The 24,796-nt window shown below is 52.7% G+C and overlaps 1 protein-coding gene across 1 annotated transcript in view; it reads left to right on the forward strand.

Moving 5' to 3' along the window:
• WNT7A (Wnt family member 7A) overlaps window positions 1-24,796 on the forward strand; it is a 65,543-nt gene that overhangs the window by 9,832 nt on the left and 30,915 nt on the right. Inside the window, exon 3 of the mRNA XM_032412008.1 lies at window positions 14,548-14,819. Coding sequence (XP_032267899.1) covers window positions 14,548-14,819 — 272 coding nt within the window. The remainder of the gene's footprint in view (window positions 1-14,547; window positions 14,820-24,796) is intronic.

A 24,796-nucleotide genomic window follows, 5' to 3' on the forward strand; every position in this document is an offset into this window, starting at 1 on the left:
GTGCATGCCCTTGATGTCTCTGTGTCCTAATCTCCTCTGCTTACAAGGACACCAGTCGGATTGGATTAGGACCCACCGTAATGGCCTCATTTCAACTTAATCACTGCTTTACAGGTCATACCTCCAAATACATAATGTCCCTTGTCACATTCTGAAACACTGGGGGTTAGGGTTGCAACATACGAAGGGGGGGTAATGAACAACCAGAGAGCAGAATGGCTCTGTGCTTCAGGGAAAGGCATACAAGATGTGGGTGCTCAGAGGTGAAACTCCAAGGTGTGAGAAGTGAGCTAGACAATAGAGATGGCCCTTGATCCAGGTCTTAAAGGGTAGGAAGAATTTCACCAGTGAATGGGGTCCCTGGCTGAGGGAACCGTGGGGCAACGACATGGATGTTGGATTGCTAAGAGGATCTTGAACAGGTGTCTGCAGCCTCAGGAGGCAGGGGGTCAGTAGTCTCAGATGAGACTGCAGGCCAGCTCTTCAGGGGTCTTAAATGCCAGGGATTATTAGAATGTGGTGTATGGCTCCACATCAGCTTTATCACCTGCTACCCATTGTGGCCCTTGGAGGCTTGAGAAGGCATTCAGCCCCCTTCAGTCTTTTCCTTTTCTTAAATAACACAATGAACTGCCCTTGAATCCACCACCCAACACAACAACTAGAAAAAGAATGGGTAATTTACACCTGCCCCTGTGACCATCCCTTATGCACCCCCTGCCTCTCCCTCCCGAGCCACGCTTTCTCTATCCTGAATCTTGGGTTTCCCATTCCTTGCTTGTTTATGTCTGTTTTATCGTGTTGATATAGTCCCCAGAAGTAAATTATTTGGTTTAGTTGTATTTAATTTTATAAAGAAAAGACATCACCCTATATGCAATCTTTTGGATTTACTTTTGTCACTCACTAGCGATAAAAGCCATTTACGTTGTTCCTTCAGCATAGACTGAAGTCTATGCTCCCACGCTTTTGGTTGTGGGGCATCTGGGACGCCTCTAAACGTTTGCTGTCACACTGACAGCACAGGCCTCTTTGTGCACGTTTCCTGGCGCCTATGTGTGCACGTTTCTCTTCAGTGTATACAGAGGAATGGAATTGATGCTCACAGGGTATGAATGTCAACCTGATTTCCACAGTGACTGTGCCAAGTGCCACTCCTGCCAGCCAGCAGTGTTGATCCGTAGCTTCTCCAACACTTGGCATTATTCAGACTTCATTTTTGCCTAGGGAACAGGTATAAAATGCTTTCTCACCGCTGTCTTGATTTGCATTCCCCTGAGAAGTGATTCAGGTGAACTCTCTTCCTATATTTACTGGCTGTACATGTTTACTCTTCTGTGAGTTGCCTGTTCATGCTTTTTGCCCATTTTTCCATCCAGTTGTGTGTTCTTCCCTCAGGTTTGGCCATCGTGGTTGTAGTACTGAGTCATGGTGCAGGGGAGGGAGCCTGGATCAGGAAGCACCCCAGGGGTGGTGGCTCATGTGGGGTTTCACTCTCCTGCCTTTTGTCTTTTCATTGAGGATCCATAGGGGCCGGGCACTGTGACAGCCCTTCCTCACATATAACCTCATCCGTCCCCACAAAAGGAGATCTGTTTACCTCCATCTTGGGCTCTGAGCGAGGCAGAGTCTGACCAAAGTCACATGGCTGTTTTGTGGCAGAGCTGAGATGGGTAGTGAGTTCCCTGCTGCTGGAAGATTTTTCTGTTTTTGTGAGCCTGCCAGATTTCAGATTCTCCAAGCTGACAAGTATTTGAGAACCTTGTCTTGTTGTTGGGCCATGTGGCAGCCAAGTGAGCATTGGTATCAAAGTCACACGGCCAGGTTTCCATCCCAGTCCCACCACTAGGACTCTGAGAGAGTACCTCACCTTTCCTATCTCAATCTGCCCATCTGCAGAATGGGGGAGTCACATGACCCACCTTGCCAGGTGCCAGCATTGTGCGGGATTTAAGACCCTGGCACCTGGCAAGATTAGGGCCATCAGAAAGCATCCCTTCACCCCTCCCAGGAGGCTCACGTGCCCATCTTAGATGAAGATGAGCTCAAGGAATTGGGGATGTATGCACTAGATTTTATTCTTGGTGCAGTAGAGTGGGGAGATGTAGAGAAAAATGGGGAGATGCTATAGGTGAAATTGCTAATCTGAGCTCACCATTTTGACTCTACCTATGAAGTGTGTCTGCCAGTCTGTTCATCTCCACCACCACCTCCTGTTCAAAACCTCCATCTTTAGAGAATTGTTGCCCAGACAGCTACATCAGCCTCCTCATGTACCCCCACCTCCCTAACCACACAGCCATCCAGCATAGCATCTTCCCAGCATTGTTCTGATCATGGCAGCCCCCTGTGTAAAATCCTGTTGTGGTTTCCTATTCGTCTGGGAATAAAATACGGAAAGGTCCCCTGGTCCTTTACAGACCTCGGTGATCTGCACCCAGACCCCATATCACTCCATCTCCATTCCATCTCTACCCCAACCCCTCTGCCTTTCTCTTGACCCCTCAAGCATGCCAAAGCCCTTTCCACCTTCAGGCCTTTGCCCTGGCTTGTCACCTCTGCCTGGATGCTCTCCTGTCCTTCCATTCCTGGCTCACGTGTCACCTCCCCAGAGAAGCCTTCAGGACACCCCTGTGTAGCATAGACCGCCCATCCCTATCTGCCCCTTACCTTGCCGGATTTTTCATATCACTTCACTACCCCAGGGCATATTCTCTATTTGTTCATTTGTGCAGCACTGTGTGACAATTCAGCCCTGAGGCGACCTTCTTGGTTCTTTTCCTAGCTTCCCCATTTTCTAGCTCCGGACCTTGACCGAACAGCAATGATGATAGTGTCTGTTCCATAGGCTGTGTCCCATAGGTTGAGATCATTTATTCCCCACGAAGCATTCAGAACTGTGCCTGGCACACAGGGTGTGTTCTGGAAACCATAGTTGTGGGTGTTGCTGTCATCTATCACTTGGACCAGAAGGCAGCTCTGTGAGGAAGCAGAGGCCTCTGACACAGCACCTGGCACGTGGAGGGCATGGTGACCACAGATGGGCACAGAGGCTGTGGGGTCTTCCCTGGGTACTGGGTACCTGCCCTTAACTCCCTCTGGAGCAGGACATGGAGAAGAAGGGTGAGAGGGAGAAGCTTCCAAGACATAGCGGGTAACCTGCCTATGCCAGCATTATGCAGGTCTTCACTCAGATGCCACCTCCTCTAGGAGGCCTTCCTTGACCTTCAAGGTTGGTCACCCCATGCTGATGTCTTTACAGCACTTACCATTCTCAGAAGTGACATTGCTTACTTTTGCAAGGATGTGTCCAATATCAGTCTTCTCCCTGACCATGGGGGTGTCCATGGAACCCAGGCCTGTCAATCGTCTTCTCCCGGGGCAACCCCAGGGCCTGGCACACAGTAGGTGCTCAGGAAACACATGAAGCCGTGCACCACCCTGAAGCTCCTCTCTACCCTGTGTGCTAGCAGTCGCTCTGAGCCCCTGAGGACAAGGCCCGGGTCTTATTTCTCTTCTGACTCCCAGGTCTGGGTTGTATCACGCTCATGGGAAGCACTCTGTTTCCTCCGTTGTGTGAGTGAATGCTTTTCATTCTGATCCCGATACAAGACTGAGCATTCATTCCTGCACATTTTTGATTTTAACCCATTTTAGCCTGGCATTCTGTTGGTTCTCCTTTCCACCTTTGCTTTGGCTTCAAATGGGATACAAAAGCTGATTAGGTCAAGGCCTAGGGAAGACCCCTTCCTCACAGCATGATTTGAGAGGACTTGTTCCCAGGGTCTGTTCGGCAGAACGGTAGGGTCCACTCCCTCCCTCCCTCTCTCCCTCCCTCTTCTCTCCCTCCCTCCCTCCTGCAGCAGCTTCTCTGGAGAAACATAGCGGGGTTCGTTGGATGATAAATTGGGGAACTCAGAATGCTATGCTCCCTGCTCAAGGTCAGCCAGAATGCCCACCCGCATATTAAAGGCTCTGAAAACTCTTACAGACAGGAGAGCAGCTTGACTAGGCTTCCCCTGGAGGGTCCATTCATTTCTGACCTTGGACTCAGTGACCATCTGGTGGAGCTGCTCTTCAGAGGCCCCCACACCAAAACACACCACCACTCTGGAGACTCTCACAGATTGACCATGCTCCTAACGTGGGTTTGGAACGAACCAGGAATTGACCTAGGTGTATTCACTCACCACATCCTCCATCTTTCCAGCAGAGACACGTCCTAGTTCTGACATTGGCATGCACAGTGAAACATATTCGAGTCAGCATTACCCTTGAAAGTCCCTTAAATCAGCCACAAAATTCAGAATACCTGGTTTTCTACCATAAAACATTCATATGAATATATAATATATAGATAGTAATGCACAGTATAGAAGGAAGAGTATGCGTCTAAATTATAAGTATACATGTTAGAGTTCTTTTGTTTTTTGATTCCACATATAAGTGAGATCATACACAGTCTTTCTCTGTCTGACTTAGTTCACTGAGCATAGTGTCTTCAATGTCCATCTGTGTTGTCACAAATGGCAGGAGTTCCTTCTTTTTTATGGCTGGATAATATCCCATTATCTATCACATTTTCTTTATCCATTAATATACACTTAATGTACAATGTATCCATTGATGTACACTTAATTGGTTTCCACATCTTGGCTTTTGTAAATAATGCTGCAGTGAACACAAGAGTGCAGGTCTCTTTCCAAGAGAATGATTTCGTTTTCTTTGGGTATGTATCCAGAAGTGGGATTGCTGGATCATATGGTCATTCTATTTTTAACTTTTTGAGGAAGCTCCATACTCTCTTCCATAGTGGCTACACAAATTTACATTCCCACGCATACAGTATTTTCACTTATTTTTCTCTAGGGGCTTTTGGTTGAATTCATATAATTTAAATGCTCATGGGATCACACACCACAAGCGCCCCCTGCCCCACCATGTGTCCACCCATTCATTCATTTATCTGTCCCGCAGATATTTCCTAGAATCTTCTGGGTGGTAGACTGATGAATCAGCCACAGGCTCTGCCCTCAGGGTGCTCACAGTTTGGTGGGGACAGGCAGTGAGGCCGGGGCTGAAATGTGCTCTGGCATCTGATAGGAGAGGAGAGGGCAGTGGGCAGAGGAGCAGGCAGGCTGTAGGTGGGCTGGTCCACAACCGAGGGAGGAAAAGCTGTGGCAGGGGAGAAGCCATGAAGAGAGGCTTGCAGGTGTGACCCAGCCCAGAGCCAGGGTATCTGGAGTGGCCCAGGCTCCCTGGGCTCTAGGGTGTGGGGTAGGGAGTGCAGAAAGGGGCTGCAGAGAGAGGTGGACATGTATCAGTCCGGCAGGGCTTTGCCTGGGAGGGGAGCTGTCAGAAGAATTTCTTTCCCCTGTGTCAGGGGAGAGACAGGATGTGGGAAGATAATCACATTCTTCGCACATATAGAAATTTGCAATGTCCCCAGCATCATTGTCAACAAAGAAATGGTGATTTCCCACCGTGTGCTCCTGGGGGCGGCTGCATTCTTTTCCAGATACTCACGACCTCCTGTTTGGTACTCCCCCGCCGGAATTTTTCCAGGGATGGGCACAGATGACCTAGGATTCGGGCCCGGGGAGGGGAGTACCACCCTCCTGTGTCTGCAAACCGGCTGACTTGGAAGCATTGCTGGACTTCCGCTCCAGTGGCATTTGTCACCACTTCTTGAGAGCTTGGTCGCTTGAGCAGCTCCCCCTCTCTCCCTGGGGTGACCTGCTGGGCCTCGGATCCCTCCTCTGGGAATTCGCGCCTCACACAAATGGCTCCGTCTTTTTACCTGTTTCGGGCAGTGGAAGAGACTGGAGCGCATGTGTGGTGAGCTAATGACTGCTTGGAGGGATGGATTCGAAGGCTTTCCAGGGAGTGAGAGAGACCGAAGCAAGGGGCGGGCCAGCCCCACTTTCTCTCTGCCCTTTCTTAACAATACACCATCTTGCCTAGCGAAAGACCTATTCTTTCCCTAGTCTTGCTTAGGACGCAGCTAACAAAGGACTTTTTGTCTCGTTTGCATTTCTTCTGCAAGCCTCCGTTCATCCTGGGTTTTAGCTCTCCTAACGCTATTCTTTGAGATGAGTCTTTTGTTCTCTTTCCAGCTTTCATATGGTGGACAGACAGACACACACTCACACGCTCACACGCTTTTACACGCACTGTCATTCATTCGTCAACTGTGGAGGCTTCGCAGAGAAACAATCCAGCTCCCCACAACCTAGTGGGAAGAGACAGAATTCAGTTCAGCACAAAGTAAGGAAAGCGAAGGCACTGGGCCACAAGCAGAGGGAAGGGACATCAAGAAGGTCCCTCAGAGAGGGGACGCTGGAGCTGTACCCTGAAGGATAGGGTTAACCAAGCATGCATCTTGGAAGAGCTATGGTTTATTGATCCCTTACCTGGTGTGGACCGAGTCTGTCACGTGCTTTGGTTTTTCCACCAACCAAACAACCTTAGAAGGTCATCGTATTCCCAGTTTGCAAAGGAAGAAACTAAGGTCTAGGGAGGTCAATTAACTCACCCGAGGTCCTGCCACTGGCCAGTGGGGCCAGGATTCGAACCCAGGGCCTCCAGGGCCCTGCTTCTGACCACTGGGCTACATTGCCCGTCAGCAGGCAGGTAGGAAGAAGGGCACGTCCAGGCTGAGGGAACAGCATGCACAAAGGCATGGAAGCAGGAGGGACAGATGCTGACCCTTTGTGGACAGTCAGTGGTGTGTGTGGCTTTGCCCAGTCGGAAGAGAGACCCTTGGTTGGAACCGAGACAGGGGAGAACTATGGGCCTATTACCTTAACCAGCCTGAGCCCAGACAGGTACTCCCTATACCCCCAATTCTTCCGATTGTTCCTCGAGAGGCTCTCTGCTTCCTCTGGATGGAGATAGCCAGCTGTGGCATTCTGAGCCCAGAAGGGCTGTGAGCCGCCATGCCACGGGACTGGCAAAAGCAACCTTTTTCCATCTGTATATTTTCCAAATCATCATATATTTCAGCTCGTGTCACTGCAGATTGCTCACTCTCTGACCCACTGGCTTTAAATAGCAAAAGAAAAAAAAAATACAATGCACTTTGTGGTTTCCAGTAAGATACCGTAAATACACCCAGATAATATTCCGGTGCAAGCCATTTACAGCGATTGCACAGGGCGGTGGAATGGAATCTTTCGGGCAGGCTTGCTCATCAGTTTATTTCCTCTGTACCCACTGGAATCGTTATGGAGCTGGGCTGTGTGGAGGGCATCAGCCAGGCTCCCCATTTTCTCCTCGGTGATAACACGGTTCTTTACTGAGCACCTTCTCGGGGTCTGGGCTCTTTACCCAGAGGTTGCACTGACTCCTCACAGCAACTTGGCAGTGTCCTCCTCGTGGTTCCCATTTCACAGATGGGCAAGCTGAGGCTCAGGGATGCAGAGTCCTTGCTCAGGGTCACCCAGCTGAATGAGGAGTAGAGAGGAGGGACAGACAATTTCCATCTTTTCCAAGTTCTGAGCTGAAGCCAGCCACCTGGGCTTCTGGAAGGAAAATTTACCTGCACTGAGAATTAAGGAGGATGGGGTGGAGGTGAGAGTGGGGACCCCATGCTGGGAGCCAGGAGAGCCTAGTTCTAGTCCCCCTGGTCTCACTGAGTCACTGATGACCTTGGGCAAGTCTCCTGGTCTCCATGAACCTATCATTCCAAGAGGAACCCATAGGCTTTATGTCTGTGGCTCTGGGAGTCTATTCTCTGATTCTGGGGACATGTGAGTCCTCTGTGCAGGGCAGGATGGTGGAGCCAGCTTCAGCTCCCCTGTGCCCCTGACTCACCTGCTTCTGCCACTGGCTAGACCATGGCAGGGTCATCACATGGGCCACCCCTGGGCCTGGAACCCTCTCTCCCCACAGAGAGAGCTGCATCGCTGCTCTCTGAACTCTAAAGTCACCACCCCAGGTGCCCCCTGCTCCCAGCACTGCCCTGTTCGATGTTTTTCAGAGTCCTCAGCTGCCACTGAGTGATGTGATCTTGCTGTCTGTCCCCCTACAAAGGCAAGGTCATGTCTGAATCTCTCCTCTCGGTGGCCCAGCCCCCAGCACAGTGCCTGGCCCCTAGTAAGTGCTCAAGAAATATCTGTGGAGTGAAGACAGGGCACATGGCCTGGTCAAGGAGGTTTGATGGAGGTTCTTCCTCTGCTTATGGGTAGGAGGGACAGATGGGTGGTCCAGGCAGAGAGGGGGTAGGTCTCTTCTTGGAGGGCACGTGGTCAGCAATGGCCAAGCCCAGTGTGGGCTGCTCACTGGCTTCCTGTGGAGACCCAAGAAAGAGCCTGGGCTGGAGTCAGTAGGCCTGAGTGGGCATCATGACCGTGGGGAAGGAGAGTGGGTTAGACTCTGGAGCGGAGCAATTTGGGTTTAAATCCTAGCAGGTTGCATCACCTCTCTGGCCTTAGTTTCCCCATATGTAAAATGGAGACGGTAATGGTCCACACCTCATAGGGCAGTTGCCAGGATTGAGTTGATCTATATATTGAGTGCTTAGGGAAGAACCTCGAAAATAGTAAGCATTTTATGACTTTGCTTATTATGAACTGTGCCATTGGGCATAGTCTCTGCAGCAATAAAACAGACATCCTAGACACACTCTTGCAGATGTCTCATAAGAGACAAGCAAGGTGGCATTCGGGAAATTACCCAAATGGAGGGGCTTCCTCAGGCAACTGAGACAGGGGCTGTGCTGGGAGTCCCGAGCATGGTCAGGGTCTAGAGCAGTCCCCCAGAGTGGCTGGAGACAGCAGGTGACTTCCAAGTTTGCATCCTGGTTCTGCCTGGGCAAGTCCCTTTTCTGAGCCTCAAAATAAGGAGTTGTTACTCATCTGGGATGGGTGCAGAAGGCACGAATGGACAGAGTGTAACATAGCCTCTCAACCTGAGAGTCTGAGGTTTTAAGATTTGGGGACCCTTGGGGCACCTGGGTGGCTCAGTCAGTTAAGTGTCTGCCTTCTGCTCAGGTCATGTTCCTGGGATCCTGGGATTGAGCTCCACTTCGGACTCCCTGCTCACTGGGGAGTCTGCTTCTCCCTCTTCCTCTGCCCCCCACTCGCTCTTGTTCTCTCTCTCTAGTGCTCTCTCTCTCTCGAATAAGTTTTTTTTAAGTTAAAAAAAAAAAGATTTGGGGGTCCTTTTCTACCTTCTTCCTGCCATCAAAACCTGTTCTTGGCTTAGCAAGCCATCTGATTTCAATGGTCTTATAAATTATTTGTTGATACGTTTTAACTGATAAGTGAATGGCATCTCTTGACAGAAATAAAGGCATTTTGATAAGCATCCATGCCTTAAGCCAAAGGAATCTCTGTTACCTGTGGGCTTTCAGATGCTGCGAGGAGCCAGGAAGGGAGGTGGGTGGGACTGAGAAAGGACACTTGGGCCTGGAGTCCCAGTTCTGGCCAGTTTGTAGGTGGGTGGCCTCAGTGAATCATGTCTACCTCTCAGAGTCTTGGTCTCCTCGTCTGTAATACTGTGGAGAATGGTGCCTACCAATGGGGCTTTTGGGAGATACCACAGATAGCCAAGTGTGGGTCTGGCCCATAGTAGGTGCTCAGCACCCTTCTCCCCCCACCTCAAACCCCCCACAACCCCCCACCCCTCAGCCTCCGGCTAACTCTGAGGATCCTCGGGGGGAAGTAGGCTGAAAGGACCGAGTTCACCACTGCTCCCCTCTGCCTGTCAGACCCTCTCTGAACCTCAGCTGGAGTGGTTTTCCTAAGGAATAGGTGAACATATTTTTCCGAAGTGCCTTGCAGGGAGCCTGGCAAATAAGCCCTAAATAAAGGTCATGTGGTTCTTGGCCACTCTTTGGAGCCTTCATTGATTCATCCATTTATCCATCCATCCATTCATGCAACAGAATTTACCGAGTACCTACTATGTGTCAGGCTCCAGGGACCCAGTGGGGAACATGACAGAGTGCTTGCCTTCAAAGAAATGATATTCCAGCGGGAGTGATAGGTGTGTGAGGAACAGACGACCAACAGATAAATCTAAAATGGCAGAAGGGCTATGGAGAAAACTAGATCAAGGGGTGGAGGGAGTTTCTGTACCTCTCGACGGTGTGCCTGTAAGCTCCTCAATCATAATCACTGTAACACTCACTAGCATTATTTAAGCACCAGCTAAGTGCTAGGTGGTATATATTTCTTCCTACAGAGTAGGTGATACTAACAGACATGGACTTGGAGGGGCAGAGAGGTTAAGTGACTTGCCCAAGGTCATCCAGCTTCTGGCAGGGTTGCAGCTGGAATGCAGGCCTGTTCATTCATTCATCCCTCACACCTTGTGGTGGGAGCTGTAAAAAAAGTAAGCAAGACAGACATTGGCCCCTGTCCTCTTGTGAACCTGAAGCGTGGCTGAGCAGACAGACAGCCTGGGCTGGATTAGCCCCTTGCACTTACCTCTGTGGGAGGCTGTCTTGTCCTCCAGGGCATCATGGAGCACCATGAGGCAAAATGGGACTCGGAAGTAATAATAACAAAAACAACCACGATGGTTGGCATTTCCTGAACCCTTACTACCTGCGGGGCTCTGTGCTTCGCACCTTCCCCTCGTTCAGTGATTCAGTCTACTTGCGTAGCCCATGATGCATAGATGCTGTCATTGTGCCCATTTCACAGAGGAAGCAGCAGAGGCTTTAAGAGGTTAACAGACCTGACGTGAGCTAAGCAGCCAGCCTGATGCCCAGGCCAGTTTCCTCAGTGGTCAGGTGGGCGGTGGGGGAGAAAGGGAGGTGGGACTGGGCAGGGCCAGTCTAATGTTGGTGGGCAAGCCCAATGTCAAGGTCAATGGCAGGGGTTCACAGTGACCCTTTAGCATCCAGAGGCATTGGACTTGAGCAGCCAGTACCTGGGTTCCTGGGAGCTCTGAAGCCACAGGCTTTGCTTCTCTGGGGCAGTGGGTGCTGACGTGAGGGCCAGCTTGGCAGGGAGCGGAAGGCATGCATAGCCCATGGTGGGACTTCACTCTGGTGTGGGGGGTCCAGCTTGAACTCAGGGGAGTTACATGCGTCGGGGTACAGCTGCCCTGCCCCAACCGAAGGGGGTGTGCCTGGGAACAGAAGCCACGTTTAGTTAGCTGTCTGCCCCTCACCGCGTGCATCATCTGCATCCCGTGCGCTGCTCAGGGGGCTTGGAGAGACCAGGGCACCAACACCCACAGGGGGGGGCGTGGGTAGAGCAGCTACACACAAAATTATTGCAAAGTGTGCTGGTCCTGCCCCTCCTCACCCTGCCTCTGGCCCCACCCCAGGGAGGAGTCTGGAAGAAGGGCAGGGCTCAGATGACAGGCCTGGCTGCCCGCCCCCTCCTCAATTTGCATACTCCATTCTTGGTCTGATAAAGGGGACACAGTCACCTTTCAGCTTCGGAACCTGCCAGTGGTGCCCGCTGCATCTCAAGTCATTTAATCCCTGGGAATCGTTCTTGATCTGTATGGGGTGTCTAGAGGCCGAGTCTGCAGCTCAGCTCTGCTGCCTACCGGTTGGGTGGCCTGGACAAGCCGGACCTTTCTCTTGGCCTCGGTTCCTTCAACCATAAATGAAGATCAATGTAGCTTCCTACTCTTTACCTTCCCAACCTCTCATAAAGAACCGTTACTACCGTCATCAATAGAAATTGTAATAAATCTAATATTTATTTGGGCCCCTTCTTCATACCAGGCCCTGTACTAAATGCTTTACCTGTTAGTTTTTCTAATCCTCCCAGCTCCCCTAAGAAAGTGGATGGTTGCCATCCCTATTTTATAGCGGAGGAACTGGAGCACAGACGGTTTAGGTGACTCACCTGAGGTCACACAGCTGGAAAGTGGTAGGACAGGGATGACCCTGGGCCCCTCATCCTGTTCTCTGTATACCCTCTATCTGATGATTCTTTTCTTTGATGTCACCGAGGGTCTAATCTCACTGTTGGCTGTCTCCAGTATATTACTTTCTTGTGTGTTTGATTGTCTGTGCTGTGAGCTGGTATCTGGGGGCTTTTGTCTTTGCTTCTTCAGGGGTCTTAGGGAATCACCAGCCTGGGGCCAGTCTTTCCCCCTTGACTTGGGAGCCCCTGAGCATGCTGAGGGACAAGTCGGAGCCAAATCGCAAAGGCAGGGACAAGGCTCCCAGTTCCCAGAAGATTCTGGTTTCCTCACCCCTCACCCTCCCACCTCCTGTTCTGGCCATATCAGACCTGCTTGCTTGTTGTCTAGCTTTGCTGGGTGTGTGTGTGGGGGAGTGGTGATTTTCCCAATCTACCCTCTTTCTGGGAGTCTATCCATCAAGTCCTAGCTCCTTTCCAATGTCTTGCCTCGGTGGGACTCAAGGCCCGATCACTGGTCCTTGAGGCCTTAATTCGTCAGCTCCCTTTTCTGCAGAGCCCAGCAACACGAGATGACCACCTTCTGTTCCTTCTTGCCCTGCTGGTGATCAGTTCTGTCTCCAACACGTGGCCCTTATGGGTTCCCTTGCCTTCCCATGAGCCCAGCCATGCATTGGAAGATCTTATGCAGCATTTCTTCATTTCACATAAGCGTTGTCACGTACCCAGCCTGCCCGGAGGTGGAGTCTGTGCATGTGTCCACCCTGTGGCTGCCTCCTATCGAGGCTGCTTTGTGCCCAGCCCTCTGCAGAGCACGTGTGACACACATACGCTTCCTAATACCAATACGATCGATAATGTGTGCAGAGTCAGGAACCTGGTAGGTGAGCAAATCATGCCCTTCTCCACGCCCCAGAGGTTGAGATGCAGTTAAAAAGAGAGAGTGCCCAGGGTGGGGGTGTTTGTTGAGCTGGGTACTGGGCTAAGCATGTCACGCACACTCCTGTAACTTCTCGGCAGCTCCTATCAGGTAGACAGTGGTATCATCAGCATTTCCCAAACAGGGAGACTGAGGCTCAGGGAGGAGGAGGAACTTGCCTAAGCCACGGGCAGGAAATGGTGGAGTTGGGACTGGAAGCCCTATGTGAACAGGGGTGCCAGGGATGGGCTGGCACGGAGTGGCAAAGCAAAGGGCCCTGGTATAGTAAAGCCATCCGACAGGTGGAGAGGCCTGCACGTGTGCAGAGAGGGAGAGCGGTGGTTGCGAGGGGGGGCAGGTTGTTTGTGTCTTAGCCACCTGGGTGAGGGAGGCCTGGAGGTGGATGAGGGGTGGATGGGGAAATCATCTACCTGAGTGTGGGTCAGCGTGACCTGAGGCCTGAAGCAGCTTGGAGGCTGCCCCACCCACTCCTCACCCACTGATGAGGTCATCTGCATCACAACAGCCTGGAACCCTTTTCCCTGCCCCTTCCTGAATGGTCAGCCTTGCCTCATCTGCCTGCTCTCGGGCATGTGGGGCCTCTTCCTCCAGGGAGCCCTCCCTGAACCTCCACCCTACCCCACTGTGAGAGCGAACTTGCTGAGGGCTCACTTGGGGCTTCCCATGCCTGGGTTCATCTTCCTCCTGTACAGCAGATACTGCTCTCGAACCCATTTTGCAGATGGAGAGACTGAGGCTCAGAGAGGCTAAGAGGCAGGGTAGCAGCGCCACTGTGCCCAGCTACTCAGGACCCTCCCACTCCCATTTAAAGCCCTGGCACCATCCTGCAGAGCCTTTGTAAATCCTTATTGGCAGCTCCCCGCCTCCCGGCAGGACCATCTCCAAACAGCTGGGAAGACCTGTGGGAAAGCACAGCCTCAGTGCTCCCCTAACCCCCTCCCCGCATTGAACCTTCCTGTCCAGGTTCCTTCCTGCCCCTTTCCACCCTGACTGGGCAGTCCCTCTCCCCTTCCCCAGCCCTTGCCTTCTGTATCAGACTGATGCCTGAGGACACAGACGTGAATGGGGGCCAGGTCCCAGCCTTCTCTGGAGAGGCTCACGGTCTATTGAGTGGGCCATGGAGAAGAGGAGGGACTGGACCTATAAAAAGCAGCTGACGCACAACAATAATAATAGGGGCCGTGAGCATATGACCTGCTGTGTCAGGCAGGTGCCATGAGCCAGGCACGGAGCTGACAGCTTGACACACACAAACTCTTAACGCTCTCTGTCATTGCTCTGAGCAAAGTATAATCGCTCTGTCCCCATTTTACAGCTAAAGAGACTGAGGCACAGGGAGGGGTCATGGCTGGCTGAAAGTCACAGAGCCAGGGATTGATGTTCCCGGGATTTAAGTCCAGGCCCCTGGCCCCAGAGCCTGTGCACACCGTAGGTGTTTAAGAAATGCTGCTTTGTGCTGTGTCCCAGATGCTGTGAGCGTGTGCGTGCGCTCAGTTTACACGGCCACATCAAGTGTGGTGGGGCGTGGGTGGGAATCGACAGAGGGGTCCCCTCATCCGGCCTTCCAGAGGCCGGACGACTGGATTCGGTGACGGGATTGGGTGGGCGTGTGCCTGCAGGGGCGTGTCCGGCAGTGGCATCAGCCCGTGATGGAGCTCCCCGGGGGGTCGGGAATGGTGCTCAGTGAGCCCAGCTCCCCCTTCGTAGCCAGGCCTGGCCTTCTCCCGGGGCGCCCTGGACCTGACCCCCGTCTTCCCACTCTCGTCCTCACAGGGAGCCGGGAGGCTGCCTTCACGTACGCTATCATCGCTGCTGGCGTGGCCCACGCCATCACAGCCGCCTGCACCCAAGGCAACCTGAGTGACTGTGGCTGCGACAAGGAGAAGCAAGGCCAGTACCACCGGGACGAGGGCTGGAAGTGGGGTGGCTGCTCTGCCGACATCCGCTACGGCATCGGCTTCGCCAAGGTCTTTGTGGATGCCCGGGAGATCAAGCAGAATGCCCGGACTCTCATGAACTTACACAATAACGAGGCAGGCCGAAAGGTAGGCAGCCAGGGAGGGGAGCCGGGCAGCTCTTACAGACGTGCTGGAAAACAGCTTTTCCCTAATGGCTGGTGTTGGGTATCTGGTGGCGAGCCACAGCCTCATTCTGCTCGACTCTGTTGTGCATTTGCTGCTGGTCAGGATCCGCGTATGGCATGAAGCGTGTCGGTTACTGCAGACATTGAATAACTGAATCTCGGTTAAAATCAATTGGATGTAACTCAGCAAGATGGAAAGAGGGAGGGATGGATATGAAGTCTTATCCTTGGGTCCACAAAATCAGCCATACAAAACTCTGACCATGGGGATGGGTTGAGGTGAGTTCAGTAGGAATCATCCCTGTGGAACAGCTGCCAAGGCCGCTGAAATGTCCTTAGTCACCTTAATCAAGATCTGGAGCTTAAAATAAGGGAGGTGACTGTTGCATCTTTATTGCCTCCTCAGATTCTCCTGGATTCTGGGCTCAGCTTAGAAGAAAGTCAGGGATGTTTTGGGATATTTCTAGTGGAGGTGGCTGGAATAGAAAGGAGGCTGGACACTGTCCCATGAGGAGCTGGCTGTCTCAAGGCAAGGGAGCACAAGGGTCTGCAGGCCCAGAGTACAGAGTGAGGGCCCGTGGGGACTGAGGTCACAGAGAGGCAGGTCCTGCCAGTGTGAGGACAAGCTATAGCCACTGAGAAACAGATGGAGTTATCAAGAAAGTGAGCACCCCATCCCAGGAGGTATTCAAGTACAGGCAGCTTGACCAGGCGTCTCGGGGCACCCAGGTTAGTGCTGCTTGGTGTGGGCAGTGTCCCGGCACAGAGGCCTGAGCTTGGGAATGGGTTCCGGAAGTGCCTGTGAAGGTCAAGGTACTCGGAGCCCACCCTGGAGCTCGCAGGCCCCTGGGGTTCTGGGAGAGGAAAGTCTCTGGGGACTGGTTGGAGCTCCATGGCAAAGCACCTGTGAGCCAGGGCAGACAGGGAGGGGGGCTCCATGCCACCTGGGTGGGGGATGGACCACTGCAGGGACAGGACACATGTGAGCACCACCGGAGGCCACAGGGGCCGCGGGCAGGAGCAGGAGTGAAAAGAGCAAGGGAGACCACACGCAGGGCTATGGTGAAGCAAGGATCCCGGGCCCCACTTACGAGACTCCTGCTGTGGCCGTGCAGGAACGCCAGCCCGCCGTGGCCAGACTCAGAGTTTACGTGTAATCTCTTCAGTTTTAAGTGTTGGCGTTGAGAACTGGTAGTCACTCCCAAACGCTTAAAAACTACAGAAAAGATGAAAAGAAAGACCAGCAGAGGCTCAGACACCTCCAGCTCCTGCAGAGTGTGGGCCTCGAGCTGCTCATTCTGGGGACAGATGATGATGTGGCACGGATCTTGTTCCGTGAGAGCGCGTCCGTGGAACGGCCGTCTTCTGGCTCTGGATGTATCAGCTCACTTAGTCCTCAAGGCGTCCCTGTGAATGATCTTGTCATTGTCCCTGTTTCACCGGTGAGGATGTGGAGGACAGAGCCGTGAAGTAACACGCAGCAGTTCCCACGGCTAAGGAGCAAAGTCAGAATTCGAACCCAGCGCGTGTGGCTCTCCGGCTGGCCTTCTTTGCTTCGCCGCGTGCGGCCGCAGCCTGGTGGTCGGAGCGCGGGCCGCCTGGGTTCACATTCTGGCTCTGTCACTCCTTCCTTCACGGGAAAGAAGCAGAGCTGACAGGAGTGTGCTCAGGGCTGGGGTGGAGAGCACTTACCCCAGGGCCTGGCACATAGTTCATGCTTGGCACAGGCTGGGTGTGATGACAAGTTGTGCAAACGTGTGTCATGTTCGAGGGAGTCTGTCTGGCAAGTGGTGTTGGGGGTAGCCCACACACCTGCAGGGGAGCAAGCCCCCCCTGGGGTGCAGAGGAATGAGACAGGCCAGCCGGCCCTTCCTGCTGCCTCCAGGCCCCCCACCCTCCTCCTCCTCCTCCTCCTCCTCTCCAGCCTCCTGCCACATCCCGTGTGTCAGAGCTGCCCAGGCAGCCTCGGTAAGTCACACGGGCAGAGCTGCTCACCTGGCCCGCCCCAGGATGGTGTCCTGGGGTAAAGTGTAAGGCCCTGCTTGTTCAGTCCCGTGGCTGGGAGCTCCTGCCTGGGGCCAGCAACCCCCCCCCCCCCCCCCAGGGTTCTCAGCTGTTCATTCCTTCCTGTTTCTGTGGTCAGATCACTCCTTGGGGCTGAGGTCACAGCTCTCAGGCTCCCTCTTGCCCTAGCAGCTCTCACTCCCTGGAGGCAGATGGAAGGAAGGCAAATGGCTTCCCTCTCCCGGCCTGTGCCTACCTGGCTGGGTCCCTGGGAGAACTAAAGGAGAGAATTCTTCGTCTGGGGTAGGAAAGGCTCTGTGTATATCACATGGGAGAAGGGTTTAGAAGCCACACCACTGCAGCAGGTATGACGGCCGTGGTTGCTGTTCCAGGCAGCTCTCGGGTGATGCAGATGCTGGGAGTTGTCAGGGGTCATAAAACCAACCTCAGTGGGCTTCCTGGAAGAGGTGGGCCCCCCAAATGAGTGAAGTTTGGCTAGACAGAGAAGAGAGGTAAAGATAACCCAGGTCTGGTGTGGGGACATAGTGGCCAAAGGCCCAGAGGTGGAGACTTCGGGTGAGTCGAGGGGCCCAGAGCGGCTGGTCTGTGGGTCCCAGAAGGGGTAATAGCCCCTGAGGAGCCTGCAAGGTCACTTGCCAGGCTAAAGAGTGAGGGCCTTGCATTCTGCCCTCAGATTCTCCTGCGGCTGCCTTCTTCTTACTGTTCAAGTTTCAGATCGGGTACCCTCTTCCCAGAGAAGCTTCCCTTTCAATTCCTTCCTAGCCTTTCTCAGATGTTGTCTTGTTCTGGGGCTTCCTCCTCTCTCTATACCATAAGCTTGATGAGGACAGAGACCCTGTGTGTCTCATGCATGGCTACACACCAGAGCCTGGCGTACAGAGGCATTCTCTATACACACGGAGTGAATAGTTGAGTACCGGATGGTCACTGGGGAGCCACTGATGGTCCTGGAGCAGAGGAGGTGCAGAAGTCATAGAAACTGACTCCGGGGAGGCCGAGTGAGGCCTTGGATAGGGTCAGGAACAGGGTCTGGGAAGAGAGCAGGCTGGGTCCATCTTGATGATTCTAAGCAGGAACGACTCTCCTCGTTCAGGGAAATGCAGCCGAAGGGATGCTCACCACACCTACCAACCCCACTCTGGTTTGGGAGGACCCGTGAGGCTGCCTTCCTGGGATGGCCATTCACCCAGGCACTGTATATTTTCCAGAGCCCAGAGGTGGAATTCGGGACTTCCCAGTGTACACAGGGAAAGACCCGAGCAACCACCAGTCCGGCCCCTTTGTGGGGTGCAAACGGAGGCCACCCAGGGCAGTGGCCATACTACTCAGGCAGAGTACAGTGGGAAGGCAGCTTCCCACCTCGCCCTGTGCTGGCCAGACTCACACCCTGCTACAGGGCACCCTGAGGGTCCAGGCGCATATCCAAGCGGTCAGAAGCAAGGACAGCCACTTAGCCTGGGGTTAGTAAGGCTCGGTGTATATCAGCTCTGGGTCCCATCCCTATTTGAGGCCTCCATTTGGCCACCTGATCCCCGGTGCTGGTCAGGGCCACGTGAAGGCCCGAGGGGGAGATGCCCACAGGGTCCTGCAATGTGCTATTTATAATTCAAAGGCAAGGGGTCTCACCGCAGGGCCTCCCCCGCAATAGGCTTCCATGGACCCCACGCACAGCAGAGGTGGGGAGCTGACAGGAGAGAGGGGGCCAGCCCGCAGCCGCTCCTGGCTGAGCATCTTGGAAAGGATCACAGATGTGTTTATCGCTGCTCCCTCGCTCTTGCTGTGAGAAGACAAGACTCAACCCGACCGCAGGCTCTGGGCTTGTTGGCAATGGTGAGAGAGAAAAGGAGGAGGAAGTCGGGGAAGGGGTACATGTCCTAAGGGGCAGAGGTGGTGGCAGGCCCATGAGGGGAGACCCAGAGCAGCCCACCGCCTCACCTGGCAGATGAGGGAGAATAAAGGCCGTGGGGCGCCCTGCCCTTACAGGTCTCCAGCTTGGGCGTGAGCCCGGGCAGAGCCAGGCGCTCACCTGCAGATGTGGGGCTTGGGCCTGGGGAGGTGGGGGCACCGCTGTGGGCCAGCAGGGCTTTCCCTCCCCACACCGTCTCATGCAGTTGTGTGGTCCGCAAGGTCGATTTAGAGTGGTCAGGTGAGAAGAAAGAGGTGGGGGTGCCGACAGCTCTTTTGGGGAGGTGATTTTACAATTACAGTCTCTGCCTACTGGCATTTTAGGGCCATAATATTTATGGATTGAAATCCCAGACCGTTCAGGTCGGGATTGTAGAATATTGGTTCACATCCTCACACGGGGAGTTTGGAATCATAGGATCTTTGGTTGGGAGGGAGAGAGGTGTTGGAAGCGCTGGGCTGAAATCTTTGGATGGTGGAATATGTGGTTTTGCATGATTTCTTTCCAGCCTTTTGGGGAGATGAACTAGTCTGGAGACCTCTAGGAAGGAGGGACTCCTTAGCAGGGCTTTGAAGGATAAGGAAGAGTCCTACTCACAAGGCAGGTGGGAAGGAGGAGGGTAGTTCAGGCAGTGCGGGTGGCTGGTGTGGTGCTCTGTGTGTCCGGGAGGGAGGGGTGATAGGTGATGAGGCTCTACAGGGAGCTAGGACCAAACGCAGGGCCTCGAATGCCAGTTCAAGGAGTAAGACGTTCCCCTTCTGTAGGAGGGTCCTGAAGGGGCTTTGGTCGGGGAGTGTGTGGGCAGGCTTCTGGCCCTCTCTGGGGCTGAGTGGAGAACAGAGTGAAGGGGCAGGGCAGCAGCATGTGCCCAAACCCAGTGGGGGCCTCAGGGGAGTGCGGAGGGACAGCCATTTAGGAAGCAGAATAGACAAGACCCATCTTGAGTTGTGCTTGGGATGGATGGGGGGTGCCACTTCTCACTGGGGTCAGGACCTGGGGCAGGGGGAGACCAGTCTCGGGGGAAATGATTAGGGTGCCTTTGGGACTGGGAGACCCTGTGGGCTGCAAGTGGGGGCCCTCAGGGACATCCTGGACTCTTGGATCTTAATTGGAGAAAGGTCTTGGCTGGAGCCACTTCCCGGCAGCCACCAGCAGGAGGCAGTAACAGAAGCCCGGGCTTGGTAGGCTTGTCCAGAGGGAGGATTCAAGTGGGAAAGCAGGAAAGCTGGGCACAGCCCTGGGGAAATGAGCACTGGGCAGGAGGGGAGCAAAAGAGCAGTCACGGAGGTGGAAGGAGAGCCAGGGGTGGGCCTTTCTAGATGCATTCCCCTGCATGGGTAGCATGCCCCCCACGAGGGTGCAGAGAAGCCCAGCCTCTGCCAGGTCCCAGCTCTGGAACCCCAGCCAGGTGGCTAGGGGCCCCGCCACTCAGAGCCTCCGCAAAGATACTGCACCTGGCAGGGCAGGCTGTCGGAGGTCTTGCAAAAGGAAGTGTGCCGCAGCTCTGGGGGCCTTGAGGGAGGGAGGGGCCCCCAGCAATCCCTTCCTGGGGGTGTGGTGACTGAGCCCCAGAGAGGCAGCCCTGGGGATGGGGGCCCAGCTGGGACGGGGCTGGCCCTGCTGGAATGTGCCGCTTGCTCCAAGGGAGGTGAGCTCAGGGGGATGGAATTCCACCGGAGTGAGAAGTCACCTTCCAGTCCCTGCCCAGCCTCTTGCTCACGGGAGGGAGGGGGGTTGGTCTTGTCCCTTCCTGCCCTGCCCTGTCTGGTCTGGGTGCTCCTGGGAGCTGGATTCCCACCATGCCCTAGCTGCAGGCGGGCCTGTGAATCAGGGGACACCGGGGACTTGGCCCCTGGCAGCTGGGGCGGGGCCCAGATAAGGTTTACTCAGCTATGCTCCTCTCCACCGTCCCAAAGGCCACTTGCATATTTGACCAGATAGAGTGGTCCGTGGTGGCACGTTGAGGGCCAAAGGAGCCAAGCCCTGCCTGGTCTGAAGCCAGCTGACGAGGCAAGGCTGTGAGGAGCTCCCCTCAGGCCTCTGTGCCCTCCATTTCTGCCCCAGATCCAGGCGCAGATATGGGTTCTCACCTTCTCTGATGGAAAGGCTTCTAGCCAAAATTGAGGGACATGGGCCAGTGGCGGCCTTGGGCGGGCTTCAGTTTCTTCCAGGGTCTTCCAGATCTGCCATGTGGGGAAGGGGAAGACACAGGGTTCTTAGGACCAGTGGACACCAACTTTGCCTGAAGCTACATACTCCTGGAGTTTGCCAGTCTTGTTCCTGACTCAGGGCCTTTGCACATGTTCTTTCCTCTGTCTGGAATGTTTTTCCCTCAATCTTTGCATAACTAGCTCCTTCTTTTCCTTCAGGTCTCTGCTCAGATGTTGCCTTCTCAGGGAGCCCCTCTCCCTGACTTTCCTCCCCTACATCCACCTCAGTTCTCTTTGTACACTACCCTGCTTTATTTTCTATGTAACACCGCCATGTGAAATGATCTTATTTACACAGCTCATTATGTGTTTATTGCCCGTCTTCTTCCACTACAATGTCAGCACCACCGGGTAGGGGTGATGTAAGTTCACAGGTGTGTTCCCGTGCCTAGAACAGTGCCTGGCATATAGTAAGTGCTCAAGAAGTGTTTGTTGAGGAAATGAATGAAATGACAAGTATCTGCTCCTATCTTGGGGAATTTCCCAGGAGTAAGATTGCCAAATAAAATACAAGACTCCCAGTTAAATTTGAATTTGAGATGACAAATTGTTTTTTAGTATGAGTATGTCCCAAATATTATGTGGGACATACTTACACTAAAAAACTATTTGTTGTTTAACTCAAATCCAAATCTTTCTGGGTTTCTTGTATTTTTAAATTAAATTTCATATGTCAACGTATTATAAATACCCATGCAGTGGTCAGAACACAGAAGGGTCCTGTGTACCTTTGCCCCGCTTTCTCCAACAGCGTGTAAAACTATAGTACAATATCACAGCCAGGATATTGATATTGGTACAGTCAGGACACGTAACATTTTTGCCGCAGGGATTCCCGTGCTACCCCTTTTGAGCTATATCTACTTCCCTTCTTCCTGTAACCCTGTCTTCATTCCTGGCAACCGCTCATCTGTTCTCCGTTCCTACAATTTTATCATTTCAAGAATGTCGTATAAATGGAATCCTACGGTATCTAACCTATTGGAATTGGCTTTTTTCGTTCAGCATTATTCCCTCCAGTTCTATCCAAGGTGTTGTGTTTATCCATAGTCCGTTACTTTCTATTACTGATTCCATGGTGTTCCTGTGCCACAGTCTTTTGATAACCATTTACCTATTGAAAGACGTCTGGGTGGCTTCCGGCTTGGGTCTGTTACAAACAAAACTGTGTTGAACATTTGTGTATAGGTTTTGGGGTGAACACAAAGTTCCGTTCCTCTGAGATAAATGCCCCAGAGTGAAATTGCTGGGATGTAGGGTAGTCATATTCTGAGCTTTATAAGAAAGTGCACTCCCACCAGCAATGTACGAGGGATCCAGTTTCCTCGCATCCTCACCAGCACTGGGTGTTGTGACTTATTTTTGCTTTTGCCATTCTGGTAGGTGTGTGCAATATCACACTGCAGTCTTCATGAGCATTTCCCTAACGGTGGATGATGTGGAAAAGCTTTCCATGAGCTTATTTGCCATTTGTAGATCCCCTTTGGTGGGATGGCTGTCCATGTCTTCTGCCCATTTTCTAATTGCATTGTTTATGTTTCTACTGTTGGGTTTTGAGATTTCTTTATATTCTAGATGCTAGTCTTTTGTCAGACACATGGTTTGCAAATCTTTTTTCCTCAGCATATAGCTTGTCTATTTGTCCTCATCACAGGGTCTTTTCCAGAGCAGTATGTTTTAAAGTTTGATCAGGCTCAATTGATCAATTTTCCCTTTTGTGGATACTGCTTTTGGTAGTGGCCAAGAACTTGCTGACTCCTGGCCCCAAAGATTTTCCCCAATGTTTTTCTCTAAAAGCTTTTGTAGTTTTCCATTTTACATTGAAGTCTGTGATTCATTTTTTAATTAACTAGTTATTTTTAAACCAACAAAGGCTTATTTCTTTTTTCAATTTCTTATTTAAAAAATAATTTATTATTTATTTGTTTGTTTGTTTTTAAAGATTTATTTATTTATTTATTTATTTATTTATTTACTTGAGAGAACCCAAGCAGGGGGAGGGGCAGAGGGAGAGGGAGAGAAGCAGGCTCTGCGCTCAACGCGGAGCCTGACACGTGGCTCAATCTCAGGACTCTGAGATCATGACCTGAGCCGAAACCAAGAGTCGGCTGCTCAACTGACTGAGCCACCCAGGCACCCCATAAAATTTATTTATTTTTAATTGCAGTAAAATATACATAACACTTACCATCATAATCATTCTGAGATGTACAGTTTGGTGGTATAAGTGCATTTACCTTGTTGCACAACCATCACCACCACCCGTCTCCAGAACTTTCTCATCTTCCCAAACTGAAACTCTGTCCCAGTTAAACACTAACTCCCCATTCCTCCTCCCTTGCAACCACCATCCTACTTTCTGTCTCTATGCATTTGACCGCATGCGTGGAATCGTGCAGTATTTGTCCTTTTGTGACTGACTTATTTCACTGAGCAAAGTGTCCTCAAGGTTCTCTGATCCATTTTGGGTTAACTTTTGTTTAAGGTGTGTGTTTGAGGTCAAGGCTCATTTTGTTGGCGTATCGATGTGCTCAACCTGACAACCTGGCAATCCTACCCAGCCCCTACTGCTCCCTGGAGGACAGTGGCCTCAGGACAGTGGAGGAGAATTCTAGAATCATTTTAGAACTGAGACTATCCCTTCCTTGGGCCCATTTAATAGAAGAGAGACTGACAGCAGATGTAGAGAGCCCTTGCCAAGACCACACACACGCCAGGAGAATGGAGGTGTAGGATGTATACCGGGGACCTGACTCCCAGCTCTGCCTCACTCCTGGTCCCCATGGCTGGCCCAGGTGGGAGATGGGCTAGCTGAGGTGCTGATGTGGGGGCCGGGAGGTCCATCGGGGACAACTCCCTGGGATGACCAGGCTGGGGTGTGTGGGCCCAGAGGAAGGAGCCTGGACAGGTCTGGAGTGGAAGCTGCTGAGGAGGGGTCAGAGGAAAACCAGCCCAGGCTTGGGTGGAGGATGTCCCTGAGGCCTGAGGTTTTTCCAGTTTTCTCTGATGACACAGCAAGGGCAGGGCCCAGCCAGGTCTAGTCACTGATGCGTTGGTGATAGCTGTGGATGGTGCTGGGGAAGGGAGGTGGTGAGATAGGGAGGCCACAGGGATGGGGAGCAGGGAAAGAGCACATGGAAGACAAACATCTCTGGGTCCCCAGCTCCGTGGAGCCTGGTGCTCAGCAGCCCCCTTTGCTCTGGGTGAGCTGCGAAGACCACCTCCCAGCCCTGACCTGGGAATAGACACAGGTAGCCCAGGGTAGGCCCAGAGGAGGTGGCTGGACACCCCGGCCTGGGAAGAGCTCAGGCTCAGCCTGGAGTGGGCAGCCTCACGGAGCTGTCACTGACCCCCCGTCACAAAGGATCGGCTAGGGGTATGGTGGTAGGGTAGCAGACAGGACCAGGACTCATGAAATGGAGGAATATGGGAAGATATAAGTTTCAGCTCTGGTGAGAAAGAACTGGCTACCAGAAAGTGAGATCGGCTGGTGGGCAGGTGTGTGTTTGCAGGGAGAATAAAGACATGATTCTAATATTAGCTTTTGAAATGCATGTACTCATTTAATCCCACAACAGTTTTATGAGGTTAGGATTCTCTGTTGTTGTCTCCATTTTACAAATGGAAAAACTGAGAAACAGAGAGGTTAAGAAACTTGCCCAGGGCCACACAGCTGGCGGGTGCCACCCTCAGATCTGAACCCAAGCCATGTGGCTCCAGACTCAGTTCCTAACCATTGAACTGTCTTACCAGCCTCAGAGGTTCTTGGGCTTGGATGCATTTCTTCTCACTCCCAGT

Source organism: Phoca vitulina, unplaced genomic scaffold (assembly GCF_004348235.1).
Source record: "Phoca vitulina isolate PV1807 unplaced genomic scaffold, GSC_HSeal_1.0 scaffold13, whole genome shotgun sequence".
In the NCBI taxonomy this organism is placed as follows: Eukaryota; Metazoa; Chordata; class Mammalia; order Carnivora; family Phocidae; genus Phoca; species Phoca vitulina.